We start from the raw sequence: 19,994 nt of genomic DNA, 5'->3' as shown, positions 1-19,994 counted from the left end.
TTTAAGAACAGGAAGTGTTGCAGGGAGGATTTAATAGGACAAAATGTGAATTCAGGTATTTATATTTGTGTTGTAAACCTGGATTACTGGGGTTGGGGATAGATTTGGTTTTGTTTTTTTGTTTTGTTTTGGCGGGAGTTTTTTTTTGTTAATAGAGTATCAGTGGGAAATGATAGAAGAGGACAAAAGTTTGCAGTTGTAAACTTGATCATGGAGTGAGTAGGCATTAAAAAGCTAAATATTTTATCCTAGGAAATATGTAGAGAGATTTCCAGGAGTGCAGAGTCAGGTAAAGGACCTGTTGCAGGGCTCTGGAGAGCCTACAGAACACAGTTTCTGTCTCTGATCTTTCAGGTGAGTGATCCAAAGGTGGGATCACACTGAGGAGGGTCAAAATTAGCACCAGGGTGTTTTTATAGCCTGGGAAAAACAGGCTTGTTCAATTTGTGCACCTAAAATAAAAACAGAGTGAAAACACAATTGTTTCTCTGAGGGCAAACATGAGAGAAAGTTGGGATTTAAATCAGAGAACAAATCTGGCAGCAAGAGAAAATGGCCGTGGATAATCCTGGGATGGAAACCAGAGGTTTCTGATTGCTGCACAGCAATCCCAGGTCTTCCTTAAAATTTGTAGCACCAGGAAACCTGCCTAAATAATAAATTATTCTGGAAAGGGGTTACAGAGATTAGGAATAGCCAAGAATTGCTTGATTATCCCACTTTTTTTTTTAACATTTCATTTCTAGAATCTTTTTCCAAGCAATGGAAAAGCACCAGTGTAAGAAGCAGCCGTTGGCACCACACAGGAAGTGAGTAGGAGAATCATGTTTCCATGTTGTTATCCTGCTCCTGATCTATGATAATTTGTGCTTGCTGCCTTTGGGTTTAGATCCAAGTGATGAGCTCAGATCCCGATTTCACTTCTCACTTCATTAACTGGTTTTGGGCCTGGAGTGACCTCTAAATGTCACCTGCTGCTACCCCCTGCCCCAGCAGGGATACTCTGTACCTGGTCAGGTCTCTCAAAGTCCTGTTCAGGCCCAGTGAGGAATGAGCCTCTTTTTTGGAGTCTGTACTAGAGGACTTTGAATTTCATATTTGTTTCATTTTATTGAAGAACTTTGTACTTTGATTTTCTGCTAAACAGCAACGCTGTTTTCTTAAGAAAACCATCTCAGCCTAAGTTCTCTTTACTATTATCTCAGCCATTTAACTTTAACACACAGTCCGAGGTGTGCCCATTCTGGGGACGAAAGCGGCTGGGGGCTCCCCCGATCTCTGTGCCCTCAGCCCCCCTGCCCCTCCCGAGGGGCGGGAGTCCCCTGCGAGCGGCACCAGCAGCGGCTCCAAGGCAGGCGATTCCGGGACCGGGACCGGGACCGGGTCTGCTCCTCTCCCCGCCACCCGGCGCCGCTCTCCGCCCGCCGAGCGCCGAGCCGGATGTCACGGTGACGGGCGGGAGGCGAGGCCGGTGCGCTCCGCTGGCAGTCCCGAGCCCGGGCGGGCAGGTGGAGCTGGGACCCGCGAACGGAGCATGGAAGGTGAGAAACGACCCCGCTCTTGCCCCGAACCCTCTGTCCCGCAGGGCCCCGCAGCGGCTCCATCGCCTGGGAGCTTTCAGCCGCTTCTTCAGCGCTTGCTGCGAACAATTCGCAGGCTCTGGAAAAGAAATCGAGTCGCGTGTAGCAATTAAACGGGAAACGAACGGGGCTTTTTGCCCCCTCTCTGTTTAATTTTGGAGATATCACAAAGTGCGTGATAAAGCCAGGGTTTAGAGCACACTTTATCTGCTGTTCTTATTCTGGAGTTTAACGAATTCAAGGATGTCTTCTTTCTTTTCACCTGTAAAACATGCCCATAATATTCAGAGCCAGCAAAAACTGATCTGGGAGTTAATACTGGGTTCTGGAGTAATTACCTGTCTTAGAAGAGCAGTGATTCTGGTGTTTTTAACAGTCCTGGCAAAGAAGCTTTGCAAAGCATCACTTGGTTTCTTGTTTCAAAGGTGAAGATTCTTACTTCAGTCCTTTAAGGGTTCCAGTTTAGATTCTGTCCTATCTCAATGACTTGAGGCTTTTGGTTATTTTAAGTTAGCGGCAGATGCCTATTTAAAAATGCATTTTCCTTTGCTGAAGGCTTTTAAACTATTTTCCTGTAAATAATCACTCATTGAATCTGACTGAATCGAGAATAGTGCTGTTGGAGAGAAGTAACTAATGATTTGAAAGAATGGGTTTGGGGGCACTTTGGCACTTAAAAATGCAGCTTCATTTTCTTGAACAAGTTGGGATTGCTGTCTTTTGGGGAGGGAAAGTTTGTGAGGTGTGTTGGAATAGTCTGCAATTAGAAAATAACAGGGTTTCCCTATAACTGAGGTTGTCTAAAAAGTCCTCTCTTTGGTGTTCTTATTTCTTGTGCACTCAAAGTGAACATAGAAATGATCCTTCAGGTTTTGGGTCTGTACTTGAGGATGGTAAGGACCCATTAATGTGCCTGAGGATGTTGGGCTGGGGGGTGAAGTTAGTGAAACAGTGTTGTAATTTTTTATCCTTGGATACAGTAACTTTCAGGGGTGTTTCCGTGGGTCTTGGACAAATCTCCATGCCCTGAGGACAGAGGGATAACACGGCTGACTCGGATTTTCCACACCAGTGTAGGGAGGTTTGGTAGGGTCACAGAGGAGCAGACAGGCCCTGGCAAGAGTGGGTGTTTGAACCAAAATTTCTCATTAACTTGATTGTATTTCTCCATGAGTGGTTTGGTTTTGTGACTACTGAAAAGCTGGAGCTGTCAGCTCCAGGTTCTGGGCTTGGATCACAGGTTGGATCTTGATGATCCTAGTGGGTCTCTTCCAACACAGGATATTCTATGACTCAGGATATCCTATATTGAATCACTGAATTATTCTGCTGGGTTTAGAAGGCCATATGCACCAATATGAGAAAAATATCCTTAATTATACACTGCTGATTGGTGTATAATATCAGTGCTGATCAGGATTTCTTCCCAAAATGACATGAGCACTTAAAATTTCACACACTGCATGATGCTTAAGAGCAGCAAAATATCAGATACTCCATGAAGAGTTTACTGGGTCCAGGTGCCTTCTTCAGAAGGCCATGGAGTCTGTGGATGATGAAGAAGTACATTCAGTGGAGACATCAGCTAGAATTTCTCTCCTTAATGACCCAGTGTGGGTTGAAGGTGAAAAACTTGTTGGAGTGGAAGAGGTTGAGTGGTGTACATAGTGAAGGCACTGACTTCAGACAAGGAAACTCTCTGTTTCTGCTCCATCTACTGTGATGGAAGGACTAAGAGCAGATGGGACTTTCAAAGGTGTCTCCTTCCCTGTGCTGTTGAGCTGAAAAGTGCAGTCAGCAGGAAAAAGGCAGCATTCTGGTTTCATTTTGAGGACAAACAGGTGAAATTACAATAATTCAAAATATACCTCCCATTCTGTATTAAGGACAGAAAGGAATCAGGATCATCAGTGATTTGAAAAATATCCATTTAAGGGGGTTAAATTTCAGGTTGGCTGTTCTGGTCAAATACCAGGATAAAATATGAATAGTGTTGCATACTAAAATACCACAGCACTTTTTTAGCAAGCTATTTGAATATTTTGGCTCCCTTTGCCTATCGGTGTAGAACACAGGATGGCCAAGGATTGGTTTCGAAAGCACATGAATTTTACTTCTGCTTTGTAAATGCACATTGTGCCTCAGCTGCAGCACACAGAGACCAGCGTCCTCTTCCCATGCACCCCAGCCACTGGAGCTCTTTGAAGCTTGGGAAGACAAACGTGTTCTGTAAGTGATTTCCTGCCTTGTGTTTTTCTGAACATTCGGTAGAAAAATAACTTTATTGGTATAGAATCAGGGGTGGAATCCACCCACTTGTTCTCCTGTCACCATGAAGGATATGGCTTAGAATAGTCAGGAAAGAGACCTGAGGTTAAATATGAAGAGACCACTAAGGCTCTAAGAAGCTGCTGGAGACTGATGCTGTAAGGAAACCAGGTGCTGGTGAGGGGAGGTTGGAGGCTTGAAAGTGAGACAAAGACCAGGATGTTTCTCAATCAAGAAGAGAACCATTAATTGGTGTGTCATCATTCTTATCTCTTCCAAAGTGTTATCCTGCCCAGCAGCCATCATGGGTATGAAACTGTTGTGTTCAACAAAATATGAATAAATTCCCAGACTCCATCTCAGCAAGGAGGAGATGAGGAGGCTGAGCAGGTCCTGCTTGGCTCTCGTGTTCGGGCAATGCTGTTCTCCAGCAAGCTGTCCTGCAGCTGCCAGGGAAACTTGAGGAATCCAATGATTTCTAAAAATATAGAATTATCCAGGAATATATGTAGGATTATCGGAATTCAAGCAGTCATGTAGGAGTTCCAGTTTTTTCTTCCATGACCTCCCTGGAGCTCAGGGAAACACAGAATTGCTGCCAAGGTTTCACGGCATCTTGGGGTTTCAGGCTGGGGCTTTGACCCCCATCACCCAAATGGAGCAACTGTGCAGGGATTCTGAATGCAATTAAAACCAAAATCAAATGTTGCAGAATAAGGGAGATTTCATTTAATTATGTGCAGAATTACAAGGGCTTGTGTAATTTAGGTGTCTCTATTCATGGAATCACAGTTTTGGGATGGAAGAGCATTAAAGCTCATCCAGTTGCACCCCTGCAGGGACACCTTCCACTATCCCAGGCTGCTCCAAGCCCCATCCAGCCTGACACTGAGCACTTCCAGGGATGGGACAGCCACAGCTTCTCTGGGCAACTTATTGCAATGTAAAGTTTAAATCAATATTAGAGAAAATTTTGTTCATTTACCCAGCATTTACTGATGCTTTTTCATCATGATTTGCTGTATAAATTGGTCCATTTGCTTCTTTGTACCTCAATTTTCCTAGCATAATAGAATGAAAATGAGAAATTAAGGGCTATAACTATACAGATCCTTGATCTTTCTTATTTACTTCAAAATATCAATTCAGTAAATATCTGAATTTTTTGTCATTTAATTCTGTGACTATCTTTATGATGCAAGGCCTCTATTTCGTTGCACACATTATCCCCCCCTCTATTCATGCAGTTTTTTTGGAGTACCTCTTCTGATACCATGCTGCCTCGCTGGAGAGTTACCAGAGCTTTATATTTTAACGTTGCAGAGACCACAAAAAAGTTCCATATGCAGAGGAGGTAAAGACAGATGATTATGGGGTAAATGTCACCCGTGGTTAACACCTCATGCCCGCTACCTGGGTGTTTCTGTTATGTAACTGCCAGGAAGAAATTTTCCTGGTCCAGAAACTATATTATTTTTTAGGTTCAAAGCTGATAAAAAAATGTTATGGCATGTAAAAAAACAAAGAGGGGGAAAAAGCTACAGGAAAGAAAGGAGGAAGGAAGCAGGTAACTATGTCTGTGTTAAGAATTCAGCTTCCTAACAATGAAATCTCAAGGCAGAGAGGTCTGGAGTAAAGAAATAACGGGACAGCTCAGGTTTGTGCCTCCAATTCAACTCAACAGCTGAACTTTGGGCACTGGGCAATGGGAATACCTGCAGCTTGTGCTGAGCCCCCAGCACAATGGGAAACCAGGCTGCACGGGTATTGGTCTGAAAAATGTTTAAAATTCCTAGCATTTGATCCCTTTTGGAATTTCTCAGTGGGAATTAGGCTTGCATTCCCATGAAAACCAAGTAGGTCCTGTGAAGATAATGGGGGTTTCCCTTTGTGTTGGAAAAAAAAAGTAAAAATATCTTTGTGCTTTAGAGAAATTAACTTACTACAGAGTTACTACGGCTGCAGTGTGCTCACAGGGTACTCAATGAGTAAATCGAAAGCTTAAGGTACTCTGTTCTTAAATTTTTGAAGTTAAAAAATCATACTTAATCCCTTTTCTGGGCACAGGCCAGTGCTCAGGATATAAAGAAGTGAAGCATGATACTAATTTGGTTTTTATTTCTTTGAAAGGTTTTCTTTTTCAATTTTACTTTCAGCCAAGAAAACAGGAATTTATAAGATTGTAACAAGTGTGTTGTGAACTGTTTTTAAATCTTAGACAGCTCAGGCTGCTTTTCTGTTTTTTGCAGATTCACAACCCGGGATGGACCTCAGTAACCCTCAGGAACAGCCTGTAGCTGCAGGTACTGTGCTGTTCAGTTGTGTTCTTCCACCCTCTCTTGACAGTTCTATATTTAAATGGAGAAAATTACATGAATTGCAGCTGCTTTAGGGTTCCTGGACACTGAATAACAGTCAAAAGTACAAAGAGGGACATTAAAGGCAAAAAAAGTAAATTTTAGAGATGAAATAAAACCTTGGAAGTTCACTATAATACTGGAAAATTATAGTGAAGTGGGAAAAAAAGGACTGTATAAGAGAAAAGGAAATATTTTCAGGAGAAAGCTGGAAGTTTTGATTAGGGAAGCAAGAATAATACAATTCTCTTGGTTGACTGCATTTCTAAAAATATGAAAACAAACCTCCTGAGTGAGTTTGACAAGTGTTTCACTTTCTTGTTAATCAAAAAGCCGAGCCTCTTTTCAGCTCCAATGTAATATTTAGCTTGAGAAGGATAAGAAGTGTTAGCATCCAGCTGTCAGTAGGTTAAAGAATTTACCAGCAATTTCACAGTGTGACTGTAAATTTTAAAAATTCCCATAATGTTTGAAAAAAAAAAAATCTGTTTTTTAATGAAATATTGATTTGAAATTTACAGAAATACACGTAATATGGAGCTAGTTTGTATTGTGGGGTTAATGAAAGAAGCTTTATTTGAAACACTTTACCCGAATAAATTTCACTACAGCTAAAAATGTGTCTTTATTTCCAAGTAGAGAAGCTGGGATCTCTGGGATGCTGGTCTGCATGATAATGTTGATATTTAAAAATACACACGTGGAATAAGCAGAGAAGTGCAAGTGGGTTCAGAGAGGCCTTGATTACATCTGCTTGAGCAGTTTTCTGGCCTAAGGCCAGAATGATTAAAATTTTGCCCAAAAGAACAAAGTGGAGTTGTGATTCCTTTGCCTTGCTCCAAGGAGCTCCATCCCTGCTCTCAGCAGTTGTCAGAGCACCTATGATAGAGTTAGATATTCTGGATTTTATTCCTGCTGCCATTTAGAATAACCTCCAGAATATTTAGATCTGAGCAAAAGCTGAAAACGTGTTCCAGGTATGTGTGAGAGTTTGTGTAGGATTTTGGGAAGTGAAATCATTCCCCGAAGTTCAACCAGCACATCTGTAGAAATAACATTGTGGGTACTGTCAGCAGTGCTGGGAGTGTGCAGGTGCTTTCTTCGAGGGAATCACCTGGAAATATTCTTGGAGAATAAATAGTTAATTATTTTTTGCCTTTTTTTTTTCCAGAGGAACAAGAGGATTTGACAGACTGTAATCTGAATAAATCCCAGGAAATGGAAAGCATGGATAATGTGGAAGATATGAAGGAACACAGTCAGTCTAATGAAGAAACAGGAGGTAAAGTAGAGTTGGAATTCTGATAAATAATAGTTGTATTTTGTCTTTTTATTCATCTGATTATGCTATGAGAGCATGCCTTTAAAAGGAATAGCAATACAATTCATTTGGAGCATTTTAACACATTCTAAAGAGGAGCAACACTTTTCCATCAGGGAACCTCACGTGCATTTTAGCAAGGTCAGTTTTACAGGATCTGTGAAATATGGATGGGAAGATAAAAGAGCAAGTGCATCTGGTGAGCCTCTAATGTGTGTGGTAACAAATTCCTAAGAGCAGTTTGCATAGGCAAATCCTGTGTTAGGACTGCAATTTTGATTTATGCTAAGTACTTTCATACCTAAAAAATAACTTGATAATTTATTCCTTTTTTTTGAAAGAAAGAACAAGTTATCTCAAATTCACAGGACCACTTAGACCTGTAAAATTTAAAACTGTAGCAGTAATGTTGTATTTTAAACTGGGGATGAAAGGGAGGTTGGTCAGTTTTCCATGTTTATTGTTGAAGAAAATACCCTTCCTACAGGTCTAAAAGAAAACATAGGGATTAATTAAAATAGTGAACTATTATGTACTGTCTTTAAAAACCATCAGGCCCTCTTAATTTACAGATAGGAGATAGCAGCAGTAGCTCCTGAAACTTGGCAATTGTACAGAGCTCAGGGGTTTACATGTGTCTATGACACATGTGTTGAGTTTCTTCTGCGCTGTACAATCTCCTAAACTGAAATCTCAGCATGAACAACAACTCCTGCCCATGATGTGAGAGTGTTCATCCGTGCCAGGGGCCTCAGCCACAACCACTGAGGAGTGTGCCTGGTGGAGGATGTGGGGCACGTGTCCTGGGCACAGCACACATGGTGTCACCAGTGTCACAGGGCCTTTCTGTGACACCAGTCCATGGCAGTGCAGCAGCACCAAGGGAAATTACAGCTGTGGCTTTGGGTAGGAGTTTGAGGTAGAGTTTGTATCACATGAATCAAGTAAATCACTAAAGAATTATTTGTTTTGGCTGTGTAAGTAGCTTTGGTTGTGTAAAATAATCACATTAATGTGATTATTTTACAGGGGTTATACTTTTGCATTATTAAAGACCAAATGTTTTTATTGGTTAACAAATTGCAAGCAAACATAAAACACTCAAGGGAGCGGTGAATCTCACTCAAGGATCTACAGTGCCAGTATCTGGAACTGCTGGTGTCTAGCCTTTCTGGGCAGTTTATGGACAGACATCACACAGGTTTTCTGACCAAATTTGGGTGTCTGGATTAGGATGAAAAGCCTCGTGTCCCCAGAGCAGCTGCAGCTAAGCAGGACTCTACAGTTGAGATTAGCTCATTGTAGATGTCTGCAATATAGAGCCTGCCTTGGGCAGGTGAGTTCTGCTCTGCTTACCCTAAATACAGAAGTTTGATAGAATAGACAGAATATAGAAGACTTGAGCATTTTCTACAACCAAGGCAGCTGATCTCTCAGATCCCATAGGCCATAAAATATTCACAGCCATGCTCCAGCTGTTTGTCCACCCTTTGCACCAATTCCCCTCTCACTGGCTCACTTCTCCCTGTGCTTTTCCAGTGTCCCAGCCCTTCACTCCTCCTGCTCACTGAGCTGTGGGTGCAGGAAGCCAGGATGGGATTTCTTTCCCAAAGCCCTCAGTATTGGCCACCTGAGAGGAGTTGCTGTAGCTTCTTCCCGCCTTCCCTTTCCAGGAGCCATGTCCATACTGCTCATATGCAGTGTCCAGGCATGAAGCAAGTCCTTTTCCTGTTCCCTGGCTGCCCTGTGCCTCCAGTATAATTTCTCACCCTCTTTTCCATACATTTCAGTCAGGAACAACTTGGACACGTGAGAGACTGTGTCAGCACAGCTCTTACCATTCATTTTTTATATTGGTGTTGATCTCTTAAAGTCTCTTTGCCATTTGTTCTGGAATGCAAACACTGAAAATTTACATCTCAAAGACAATGCTATAAATATCAATAAAACATCATTCCCCTCCAGCAGCCTCCCTTACCATTAGACCTCATTCATTATAAAGTGAATATGAACCTTCAGTACAACAGTGCCCCATTCCTTGCCGCTCACTGTAGGAACAAAGCCACGACTGCAAGGAGAAAGCTGCTTCAAATGCACAAAAAAGGTACCTCCAGCATCTCCATGTGAAATGGCACAGAATAAAATATACATAATGTTTGCTTCAGTGCTTCACACACTGTTCTCTGCAGTCATTCTGATACCGGAAGCACAATAAATCTTAAATATTTAAGCATGCTGCGCTAGTACTCCAGGCCCTGCAACGATCAGTAGGTGCACTTAAATTTCCTCCCAACAACACCAGTTCAGTTGCTGTTGGAGACTGAAATTCACAAATAATCTCAGCTTTCATGTCATGCCCTCTATAAAATAGCAGCAGCTCTGTTAGACCCTGAGCAGTCCTCGTGGGTCACTAACTACTGTGTGACTTCTATAAATGAAACCACATTTTGACAGTGCTGTCCTGGTGGGAGGATTATCTTTTGGGGATCACTAACCCTGGTAAAATGAATATATAATATTCTCCAAGATCACAGAATAGAAATATCATCAGTATTGGTGATGGCTTTTGGGAAAAGGATTATGTCCTGCCTACACCTGAAAAACCTATTGGTTAATAAAAACCAAAAAGCTCACTTTCTTTATTTGGCACATTGATACCATCATTAATCCCCTCATTTTATATCAAATTTAAACACAAATAATGAAAACTGTTTATGTGATTCTCATAAATGTTAATCATGTTTGTGAGTGAGCAATTCCACCTTCCCAATTCATGGCTGATGACAGCCTGCAACACAGAAACCTCTCCTTTTTCTCTCCTGAACCCCCACACGATCCGTGCCCCCGGGGTTTGTTCCATCTGCTGAAGGCCATCATGGGAACACGAGGCCACTGACTCATGGAGAGAGATCAGGCCTTCGATAACCTGCTTTCCACTGCCTTAGTGTGTCTGTAACATGTTTTTCTCGAGCACAATTTTGGTTGTTTTTTCCATGTCTTGTCAGCCATCCGTAGTGAATAGGAATCTCCCAGTTTCTTGGACTGCATGTTTTTGTGATTCTTGCATTATTCATGGGTGACACTGTGAGTATGTTGTGGGGAATTATTCTGAGGCTTTGAGCTGGACCTGTTTAAATCTAGATGTTGTCTGATTTGGTTTGGTGGAAACCTTTTATGCTAAAAGTGGTGCTGGGATCCTTTTAAAATCTTACAGACAGTTAATAAAAACATTAAATTAATGTATAGGGCTGAAACACCATTGCTGGAACTCATTTGGTATGAAAAAAATCCACTTTTCCAGCAAACAGTTTTGTATTTGTACTTCTCTGAGCCTGTGCAAACACACCAGCTTATGGTGTTTTTTTATGTGTGTCCTGACACAGGTGAGATGCCATTCCATGGAAACAACTCAACTTGTCCTACTCCACCCCCCTGTTAAACAGGCTTCCATGATGATCAGTGCTAAGTATCGGGCAAACAATTAGGCAGCAGGCTATAGTAAAATGGTAATTAAAAGCTTGATGGGGAAGAAGGAAAAAAAAAGAAACAAAACCCCCTTTTCTTGCCTCAAGGGACTGGAAGCTGCACGCTGTGGTGCACATGGTGTATGCTTGCCTGCAACCATAAAAATACACCGTTCCCATGGTGCTTCCTGTGTCTAGTCTGAAAAGAGACAAGCAATGAGAGAGGGGGGGAAAGCTCTTGATTTCCCCTGTTTCTTTATGTGCCCCCAATACTGTTACCTTTGGTGGCCAAAGCTGACACATCTTTAATTTAAAAATTAAATTAAAAAAGCCACGTTCCTTCCTCTGGGAGTCGCAGTCAAGCACTAATGTTTAATTATGTCTTAATTCTCTCAGCTGTTGAGGCAGACAACTTTTGGGGTGTTATGAATGTCAGCGAGCTTTCATGGTTGTGAGCTAAAAAGAGATAAAAGCCACATTTGTGGTTTATGGATGTTAATTGCTGCTGCACTGAGGTGTGTGAGGGGGGCGGTTGAAAGGCTGGAGTGAGGCAGGAGAGGTGACAGAGCCTCACTGGGGCGCTCAGCGAGGTTCCAGCGGTGCTGCAAGAACATGCACTTATCTGCCTGGAAAGGAAGTGCCGTTTTTTATCAGAATATTTCATCTCCCAAGCCCAGCTCGAGCCCCGGCGCTCATGGGACTTGGGGTTATCTCACAACATCAGCAGAAGTTCACTGCAAGGGGATTTCTGTAGTGTTAAACCCAACAAGGAGCCTGGGCTGAACGGGTCAGGCTTCTCTGGGGGCTCTATTGGGACTGAAAGCCACGTTTTCCTTATCAACAAACGATCCTCTTGACTTTGTTTGAACTCTTCAGACTGTGCCGTCAGCGGCAGGAATGCTGCCAGGCACGCTCGGTGACATCAACGGGGCGGTGGTGTCACCCAGCCTGTAAATGATTGACATCAGCTGGACTATCCTGAGCACTCAGCACAGACACAGACACTAGGATACTCTGATTGCCTGGAGATAATCAGAAAGTGCAGCTATTTCTCATTCTAATTAACCCATTATAGTGATTAGAAAATAGAATTTACTTATGAGATGTCCTGACTCCCAGTGGAAACTTTGAGACAGAACAAGGGCTGGGAAGAGGATGGATGCACAGTTATTCAATAGATGATGGCCTTCATTCCACAACTTTTTAAACACCTTTTTTTTTCACTTGTTCTAAACTGTGTACCTTGGATCCATACAAAATAATTACCTGAAATTACAGGTGAGAGAAATATTTATTCCTTTGGCATTGAAATAAAATCTAGTCCAAGACTAATGAGTTGTGATCCCTCCCCACTCCCCCCAGCAGAAAATAAGTGAAGATGTAGAAAATGAGTCTGGGAATTCAAGCCACATGTTATTGTAGGAAATAATCTATTTTTGGAAATACAGATTAGTGAAAAGGAAATCAGTTAATGGGGATGAGTCACATTTTGCCCCCAAACCAGGCTGCTCATTTGGCACAAAATGGGAGTTGAAGAGACAGGTTCACTGTTTGTGCTACTGAAAAAGTGAAACAGATCCACAAGAGCCAAAACATTGCTAAAATAGATACAAATAGTTCCCTGAGCATTGGAATTGATGGCTCTTTTGTCTCGTTTCTGGCTGACTTTTAACTGAGCTGCGCAGAGTTTGCAGCGGGTGCTCGGTGCCTGTTACACCTGTGCTCCCCGGGCCGGCGTTGCCGTGTCCTCAGCGCTGCATTCTCTCCAGTTCTTTTCCGGCTTTTGTTCCTTCTGCTCTGCAGGAGCGTTGGGAATTGGTAAATTCGGAGCTCGGCTGGCTGTACTCCCGAGGAGCAGCGTGTGGCTGCGCTCACCTGCCGTGCGCGCCCGCCGCGCTCCTCTCCTGCCTCTCCTGGAGCAGGAGCTCCACCTCCAGGAGCGGCTCCGGGAGCTGCAGGTGCTCCCGACCGCCGCTTTGAGCGATCCTGCTCTTCCTGGGAGGGCTGGATTTGTTGTGCAGACTCCCGGGAAGGTTTAGGATGGGAAAGAGCTGTAAGATGTTAGAGCTGTAAGAGCTGTGAGATCAGTGTTACTAAGGGAACACAAAGCGGATGCGCTCGTTTCTCTACAAGGCTGTGCTAAAAGTAAACTACAAATATTTGATTAAAGAACCTCAAATAGGAGACAACACAGGTGTAATCTAAAATTCAAGTCAAGATTATTTGCTACTGGAATTTTTTATAGTTCAATCAAATCAGTTCAAGGTGTTCAAGACCATCTGAACCAAGCTCCCGCCTTCAGCCTATATGTCTTAAAATTCCTCAGGTATTTATCACAGATTTCCCTGTTCTTCCTATTATTTCATCTTATTTTCTCTCCATATTTAATTTTTCTTACAAGAATATATTGCATTGTCGTGAAGGCTCCTGGGAGATGAATTTACAAAGATTAAATGAAATGATACATTGAATTTCTCAGGTTTGAAGTTCATTTGAAGCACAGTTGACCAGAGCCGACCGTGCCTGAGTGGTCACATTAGTGATTGGTCCCTTGATATAAGTAATGCCAGTGATTATCTGAATTTAACATGTGGCCTTTCTCAGTCTGACTGTTGGGTCCAGATGTTCTCTGATTAACTGTCTCATTGAAGTTTGATTTAACGGTTGTGATTGTATCTGTCTTGCTGGACTTCAGGAATTGTCATTTTAGAAATGGTTCCTCTGGGTGATGGTATCTTAACGGCAAAGGAAGGGAAGAGCTTGCGCAGTTTCATCTTTTTCTCTGTTTTTTTTTTTGTAAGAGGGAGACTTTGAAGATATTCAGATCTGAAAGGATAATGTTAACAGGTGTCAAAATGAAAATAAATTTCATTTGGGACAGGTGTTGGAAAACCTGGGCCCTGCAGGCCTGAGGATGTGGGATGGCATTCCCTCTGTGCTCCCCTCCAGCACTGGGGGTGTAAAAAGTTGAGTAAAAATGACAAATTATTGCCACTTTTTATAATTAAACAACCCAAATACAATCCCACAGTAGTTTCAGCATACACTAGTGAGAGTTTTCCAGCCCCTAGTCCAATTTGTCCCAGGGAAGGTCATTCTGCTTCCCCAAATTCTGTTTGTAGTTTCAGTTAAGAGCATTTAAATGCAGTTAAATGAAGTTAAATTCCATTTCCTTCTCTAAACTCAGCACTGCACAGTGTTGCTGTGCAGTTTGTCCTGTTTTACTCCAGCTTTGGGAACACTCAGTTGTAGGGAATATTTCTCCTTTACCCCTATTTCTGTTAGTATAACTTCAACATAATTTGGAAACCTTTTGAATGAAAATCCTAGAAAAACATTAGAGTATGATCAGGCAGAAAATGATAATAGAGGGGAAACACTGTGTGTGAAATCATAGATTTCCACAAGAATATTAATCTTTATAAGAAAAATGTTTTTTAAGTAAGATGCTTGAAGAACCAGTTACATAATTCAAGTTTCCTGACTCACATGAGCTTGGAAACGACGTATGTTGTTTGGTGGCTGTTATTTTGCAATTAATTGTACAACTAGATAAATTACACTATGCTTTAATGATAAAGAGGCACTGGTATTAATGAAGTAGAAAATACACATCTGAGCACTTGGAAAATGATGCCTGGCTGATTTTTTTTATTTTCTTTCCAATTCTCAGTGCTGCATTTCAATTTGATTTGTTTCTATTTTTGTTTCAAGTCACAATAAAACCAAGGAGACTCATTACCATTGAGCATGCACTCCACAAAGGGGAATGATGAAAGTTTCTCTCCTATATTTAGAAGTGAAATTTCCACCAGGTGCATTCTGCACTGGGTCATTTAGGAATTACCCCTCATGTCTGCCTTATAAAGCATCTAAACAAAATAAGTACTAGGTTTTTTGTACTGAAGTGACTGTTGAAAAATAGGACTAAGAAAATACTAAAAGGCACAAAGATAAAATAAATCCAAAACCAATATGGCCAAGTAATAAATGCAATATTTGGGACTTTTAGTGCAGAATTCTCTGCTTTGGCCTGTAGTGACATAAAAAAGGAACCAAAGAATGGGGTAGGCCCAGTGTCTGCACCCTGCAAGGGCATTCCTTGTCACCATGTCCTGGTTGGGGTGGTTGTCTCTGCTGTCTGACTGGAAGTTAATTCTGCTCTGAGGTGACTGCTCTTTCTTTGTTGGCAAACAATGATCTCATAAAAGCTGTTGGGAAAAAGGGAGGCCAGGCTGGAGTCAGAGGGAAAACAAACCAGGGTGGGCCAAAAAGGCTTGAAATCCTTTCCCTCCCCTAGATAGATATCTGCAGTGGGGTAGAAGAAAAACATGGAGAAAAGTTATCTTAACTCTGATAGTGTTGCCTCATTAAAAAAAAAAAATGTTATTGTGTCACTTCACATTTTATAATTCCCCATCAGTTACAATCTCCAAATTCCCAGTATATACATGTAATTGTTTTCTTCTTGTTTGAGGGAAAAAAACTTAGCCATAGCATTGTTTAGTTTAATTATTTTCCCCTGGTTTATAATTTTTATGGGATGTACTACTCTCTTTATTCACTAAGGATAATGGAAATTTTTTATTCATGACCTATCTTTGCCCCCAGTGTGTTGATTCCATTGCTGAGGTGTTTCTCACAAACATGCAGGATTCTGCCTTGAATCTGGAAACTCCACCGACTTTTTCAGCTTCACCACTCTCTGTCTCAGGCTGGGTTAGGTACAGGAATCTCTCATTCTGGGAGGGGAGAAGCTCTGGCATGTGTCTGTAGGGTTTTGTGGGGATAACAGTGATGAATCATCAGTTAATACCTGTCAAACCCAGGTAGTCACAAGAACCCTCCAATATGCCCCGTATTGACTCCCTTCTTGTTCCTCAGCATCTGAATCCCATTAACAGCTGTCAAAACCTGGTAAACTATTTATATGCTTTCACAATTTGTTTAATTGGATAGTTAGGAAATGGCATACAAGAAAAGCTTTCCTTTTTTCCTTTTTTTTTTTTTTCCTTTAGTCTGGCTGAACATCTGTAGCATTAGGGGCTCATTATCTCTGAATTGGCACAGCAAATCAGCAGCATCATTAAAATGCCACATTAAGATGATTAAGTTTCTTTGTTACCCAGTTGACTTTTTGCATGTGCTGAGGATTTCACGATTATGACCCCACTCCTTGTAAAACACTTGAGCTACATCACCCTTTCCTGCCGTTGTCTTTAATGGCTTCTGGGTTTTATTCCTTGCGTTTTTCCCATCGCTCCTGGTAAACTTTGCTTAACAACAGGACAAAACTTAGATTTTCTCCTCTGTATTTGATGCCAGAGTCTCAGATTAAATGGAGAATTTGGGGGGTTTTCCTACTGAAACTTCCTCCTAGAGAAAACAGCTAAGATTCAGAAACCCTCTATCGCTGGCAGTTTATATACAGACACGAACAGGACGGGGCTACTGTGACAAGTGTCTTGAGCTAATTTTATAGATTCCCACACCCTCTAACTTGCCTCAGTTATTTGGCTCTCTTGACTTTTTTATTTATGCATTTTCAGCCTGGAGAAGAAGGATTGTATGGAGATGTCAGAGCAGCAATCCAGTATCTGAAGGGACCTAAAAGAAAGCAGAGAGGGGCTCTGCTTCAGGAACAAGAGTGACAGGACAGAGAGGAATGGCTTTAAGCTGAAAAAGGGAAAAATTTGTGTTGAATATATGGGAGAAACCCCTCCCTGTGAGGGTGGGGAGGCCCTGGCACAGAGAAGTTGTGGCTGCTCCATCCCTGGGAGTGTCCAAGGCCAGGCTGGATGGGGCTTGGACCAACCTGGGAGAGTGGAAGGTGTCCCTGCCCAGGGCAGGAGGTGGGACTGGATGAGCTTTAATGTCCTTCCAACACAAACCCTTTGTGATTCTATCATTTTATAGAGCACACACAAGCACTGTTTGGGTGGTGACTCAGTCTGAAGTTGCCACCGCAGCTTTATTTTGGATTTTTTCCAGAACCCATTGTTTTTACAGTGTTTCAGGTGAAACAAAAATATTACTCTGGAGTATGTCTTTCATCTTGTAATCATCTCCCCAGGAAATGAAACCATGTGCATCAGCCTTAACGCATCACACCAGCACTTTGTTCTGTAAAAGCTGCAGCTTTTTTTTCCTCAGTGTATATTAACTCCATGAACTGCCTCAAGAAAAATAGTTCCCTGGCTTGGACTCTATGAATGCTTTTTTTTCTCTTACAGCCTCTTTACTTGCCTAATAGAAGAGATGATAGCACTTATTTTTTCCACTGTGGGAACTTTGTTAGTGTTTTTAGGGATAATTGTGTTTTTCCTCAGTTAAATTTCCCTATTCTACATGAAGTCACAGCTTCCTTCCTCTTGATTAAGGCAGACCAGCCTGGAAACTCCCTGATCTAATAAAATATGTTGATATGATTTTTAAGTGACAGATACAAACCTTCCACACATCTGCCAATCTCCTGATCACATGGTATTCCCTGTGCATGCCAGTACAGAGAAAAGTCTGGCCTGAAAAAGTATTCTGGTGGCTCCAGATTCTGCAATCACTTGGTTAATTTTAGTACAGCCTATACCAAGCCATCTTTTCCTCAGACTGCTTTGCACTTAAGCTGTCTCCTGTCTGGCTGTCAGGAGGTGAAGCAGCCTCTAAACCATCACAGGTGAAAAAATTCCAACCCTTCTAAATTATATTTGGGGTTAAAAAGTCTCTTTCCTTGTGTCTTGTCTTGGTCCCAATCATCAGAAGGTGAATTTTCCTGTGGAAATCCTTCAAATACCTACAGGAAAATACTTGAGCTTTGGATGCCATGGACAGCTGAAACAGCTCCTATTTTTAGCAGAGGCAGTGATGGAAAAGCCTTGATCAAAACTCAGGTGCATCCTCCTCTGTTACTACAAGGAAACACAAGCCTTATATGCAGTGTGGAAATTGCAGAGGTGATTATTTTCCACGGTGGAATCATAAGATGATTTGCCCAGTTTACAACAGTCCCCAAGGATGTGCCATGGGGAGCTGAAACCACTACCCACAGTGTGCCACACAGACCCTGGCACAACTCTGGAGCAGTGAGCCAAGCACTGTGGTGAGAAAGAGAAGCAAACAGCACAGAAGCCTCTGTTGGAGGTCACAGCTTGGCCTCCACTGCTGAAAACTGCGTGTGATGCAGACGAAAGGTGAGACGTTAAGTAGAAAGTGGGAATTGAAATTGTTTCTGAAAGCACCAACAAGGTGCAGCTGCACTGGGTACTTCCTTTTACCATGCTGGGCAGGATGTAGCAAATTATTTTGGAACAGCCTCCTTTTGAGAGGGAAAAAAACAACCAACCAACCAACCAACCAACCAACCAACCAACCAACCAACCAAAAAAGTTTCTTTCTTTTTTTTTTTTTTTTTTTTCTCCCTCATGGGAAAGGGATGGGTGTTGAAATCTCCTTTCAGCAACTGGCAATCTTTTTTAGTTGGAAAATGGAAATGGTTGTATAAACTAATTTTGAAGGAATCTTGATAACAAGATCACCCTCACACCCTTGGACATGAAGTTGGCAGCAGAAGGGACCTGCAGAGGAAGCCCTGTTTCTGTGGAAGCAGGAATCCGTGGGATGTGTAGCAGAGCTGGTACTGAAGGATCCACAAAGGAAAACAACCCATTTTTGGGTGAACCTGGAGCTCCCTGTGAGAAAGCACCTAAACCCACCTGAGCTCATCCAGGACTGGGGCAGCAAGTCCCAACAGCAAAATCGAAATATTTTCCAGGATAGGGGATAAAACCACACAGGATGGGAGAAAAACCCTTTCTTCCATCAATATCCCCATCCAAGGAGAGCACAAGAGGGATCTCAGAGTTTTCCACAATAGTGTGGGGTCTTGTGTAGGAGAAAGAAACCATCACCCACCTATTTCCCCCAGTTCAGCCCAAAGTCAGACAGATTGGCAGGGATTAACACAATCAATTAGGACAGAGGAGTGATTTTCTCCCTAAAGTGTTGCTGAAAATGTTGATTTCATGAAATTTTAGATCTTTGTTTTTCAACGTTGCTTTTATGTCGCCACCTCATTTTCACTGCCACCCATTGTTTGTTCTCGGCATTTGATGTGGTTTATTACTCAGAACCAGAGCTAATACATATTCAGCAGTTCATGTTCTGTACTTTGGAGAAGGGACAAGTGATTCAATGCCAGATTGAACTGTCTAATCCTGGGCTGGAGGGAGGAGCAGGTGGCCAGAGAACAAGGCTCAAACAGGAAGCCGTGTGCTGCATCTCATGGTGCTCCTCTTCACTCGGTAGCTTGAGGCACAACTTGAGTTTCAACCTCAGTCTGTCTCTTGTCAGAGAACCACGGAATGGCTTGGGTTGGAAGGACCTTAAAGCTCATCCAGTCCCACCTCCTGCCCTGGGCAGGGACACCTTCCACTCTCCCAGGTTGGTCCAAGCCCCATCCAACCTGGCTTTGGACACTCCCAGGGATGGAGCAGCCACAGCTTCTCTGGGCACCCTGTGCCAGAGCCTTCTCACCTTCACAGGAAGGAATTCCATATAGCCAATCTCAATTTTCTCTCTTTCACCTTAAAGCCATTCCCCCCTGTCCTGTCACTCCAGCTCATGATGAATTGTCCCTCTCTGGCTTCCTTGTGACCCCTTCAGATGCTGGAAGGTGCTGTGAGGTCTCCACACAACCTTCTCTTCTCCAGGCTGAACAGACCCAACTTTCTCAGCCAGCTTTAAGCAGAAAAAAGCTGTCCTGGCAGTTATTAATGATTTTAATGGAAGTGCTGGTAGTGTTGGAGTTAATTGTGGAAAGGAAATTCAGCACCCTAAGCTGGGAATCATCAGCTGTTTATACAGTGTGACCAATTTGCTTGCATTTTTACTCTTTAGTAAATCATTAGCTGCCTGTTACACCCACCTTTGTCATGGAGCTGCATTCATTTAGGCCATGCCTTTGGATTCCTCTGGACTGGCTACAGGTCAGGAACCTGTTTACAGGCCA

At 42.4% G+C, this 19,994-nt stretch overlaps 1 protein-coding gene across 1 annotated transcript in view; it reads left to right on the top strand.

Annotated features, from left to right (window-relative positions):
- Nucleotides 1-3,757: 3,757 nt before the first annotated feature.
- Nucleotides 3,758-19,994, top strand: part of IKZF3 (IKAROS family zinc finger 3) — a gene marked incomplete at its 5' end in the record, with an annotated part of 31,286 nt that continues 15,049 nt past the window's right edge. The window contains 3 exons of the mRNA XM_084222049.1: nucleotides 3,758-3,809; nucleotides 6,098-6,151; nucleotides 7,377-7,487. Of these exons, the coding sequence (XP_084078175.1) occupies nucleotides 3,758-3,809; nucleotides 6,098-6,151; nucleotides 7,377-7,487 (217 nt within the window). The remainder of the gene's footprint in view (nucleotides 3,810-6,097; nucleotides 6,152-7,376; nucleotides 7,488-19,994) is intronic.

This window comes from Fringilla coelebs (assembly GCF_963513975.1).
Source record: "Fringilla coelebs genome assembly, chromosome: 27".
Lineage (NCBI taxonomy): Eukaryota > Metazoa > Chordata > Aves > Passeriformes > Fringillidae > Fringilla > Fringilla coelebs.
This window is presented reverse-complemented; position numbering and strand designations above follow the sequence as displayed.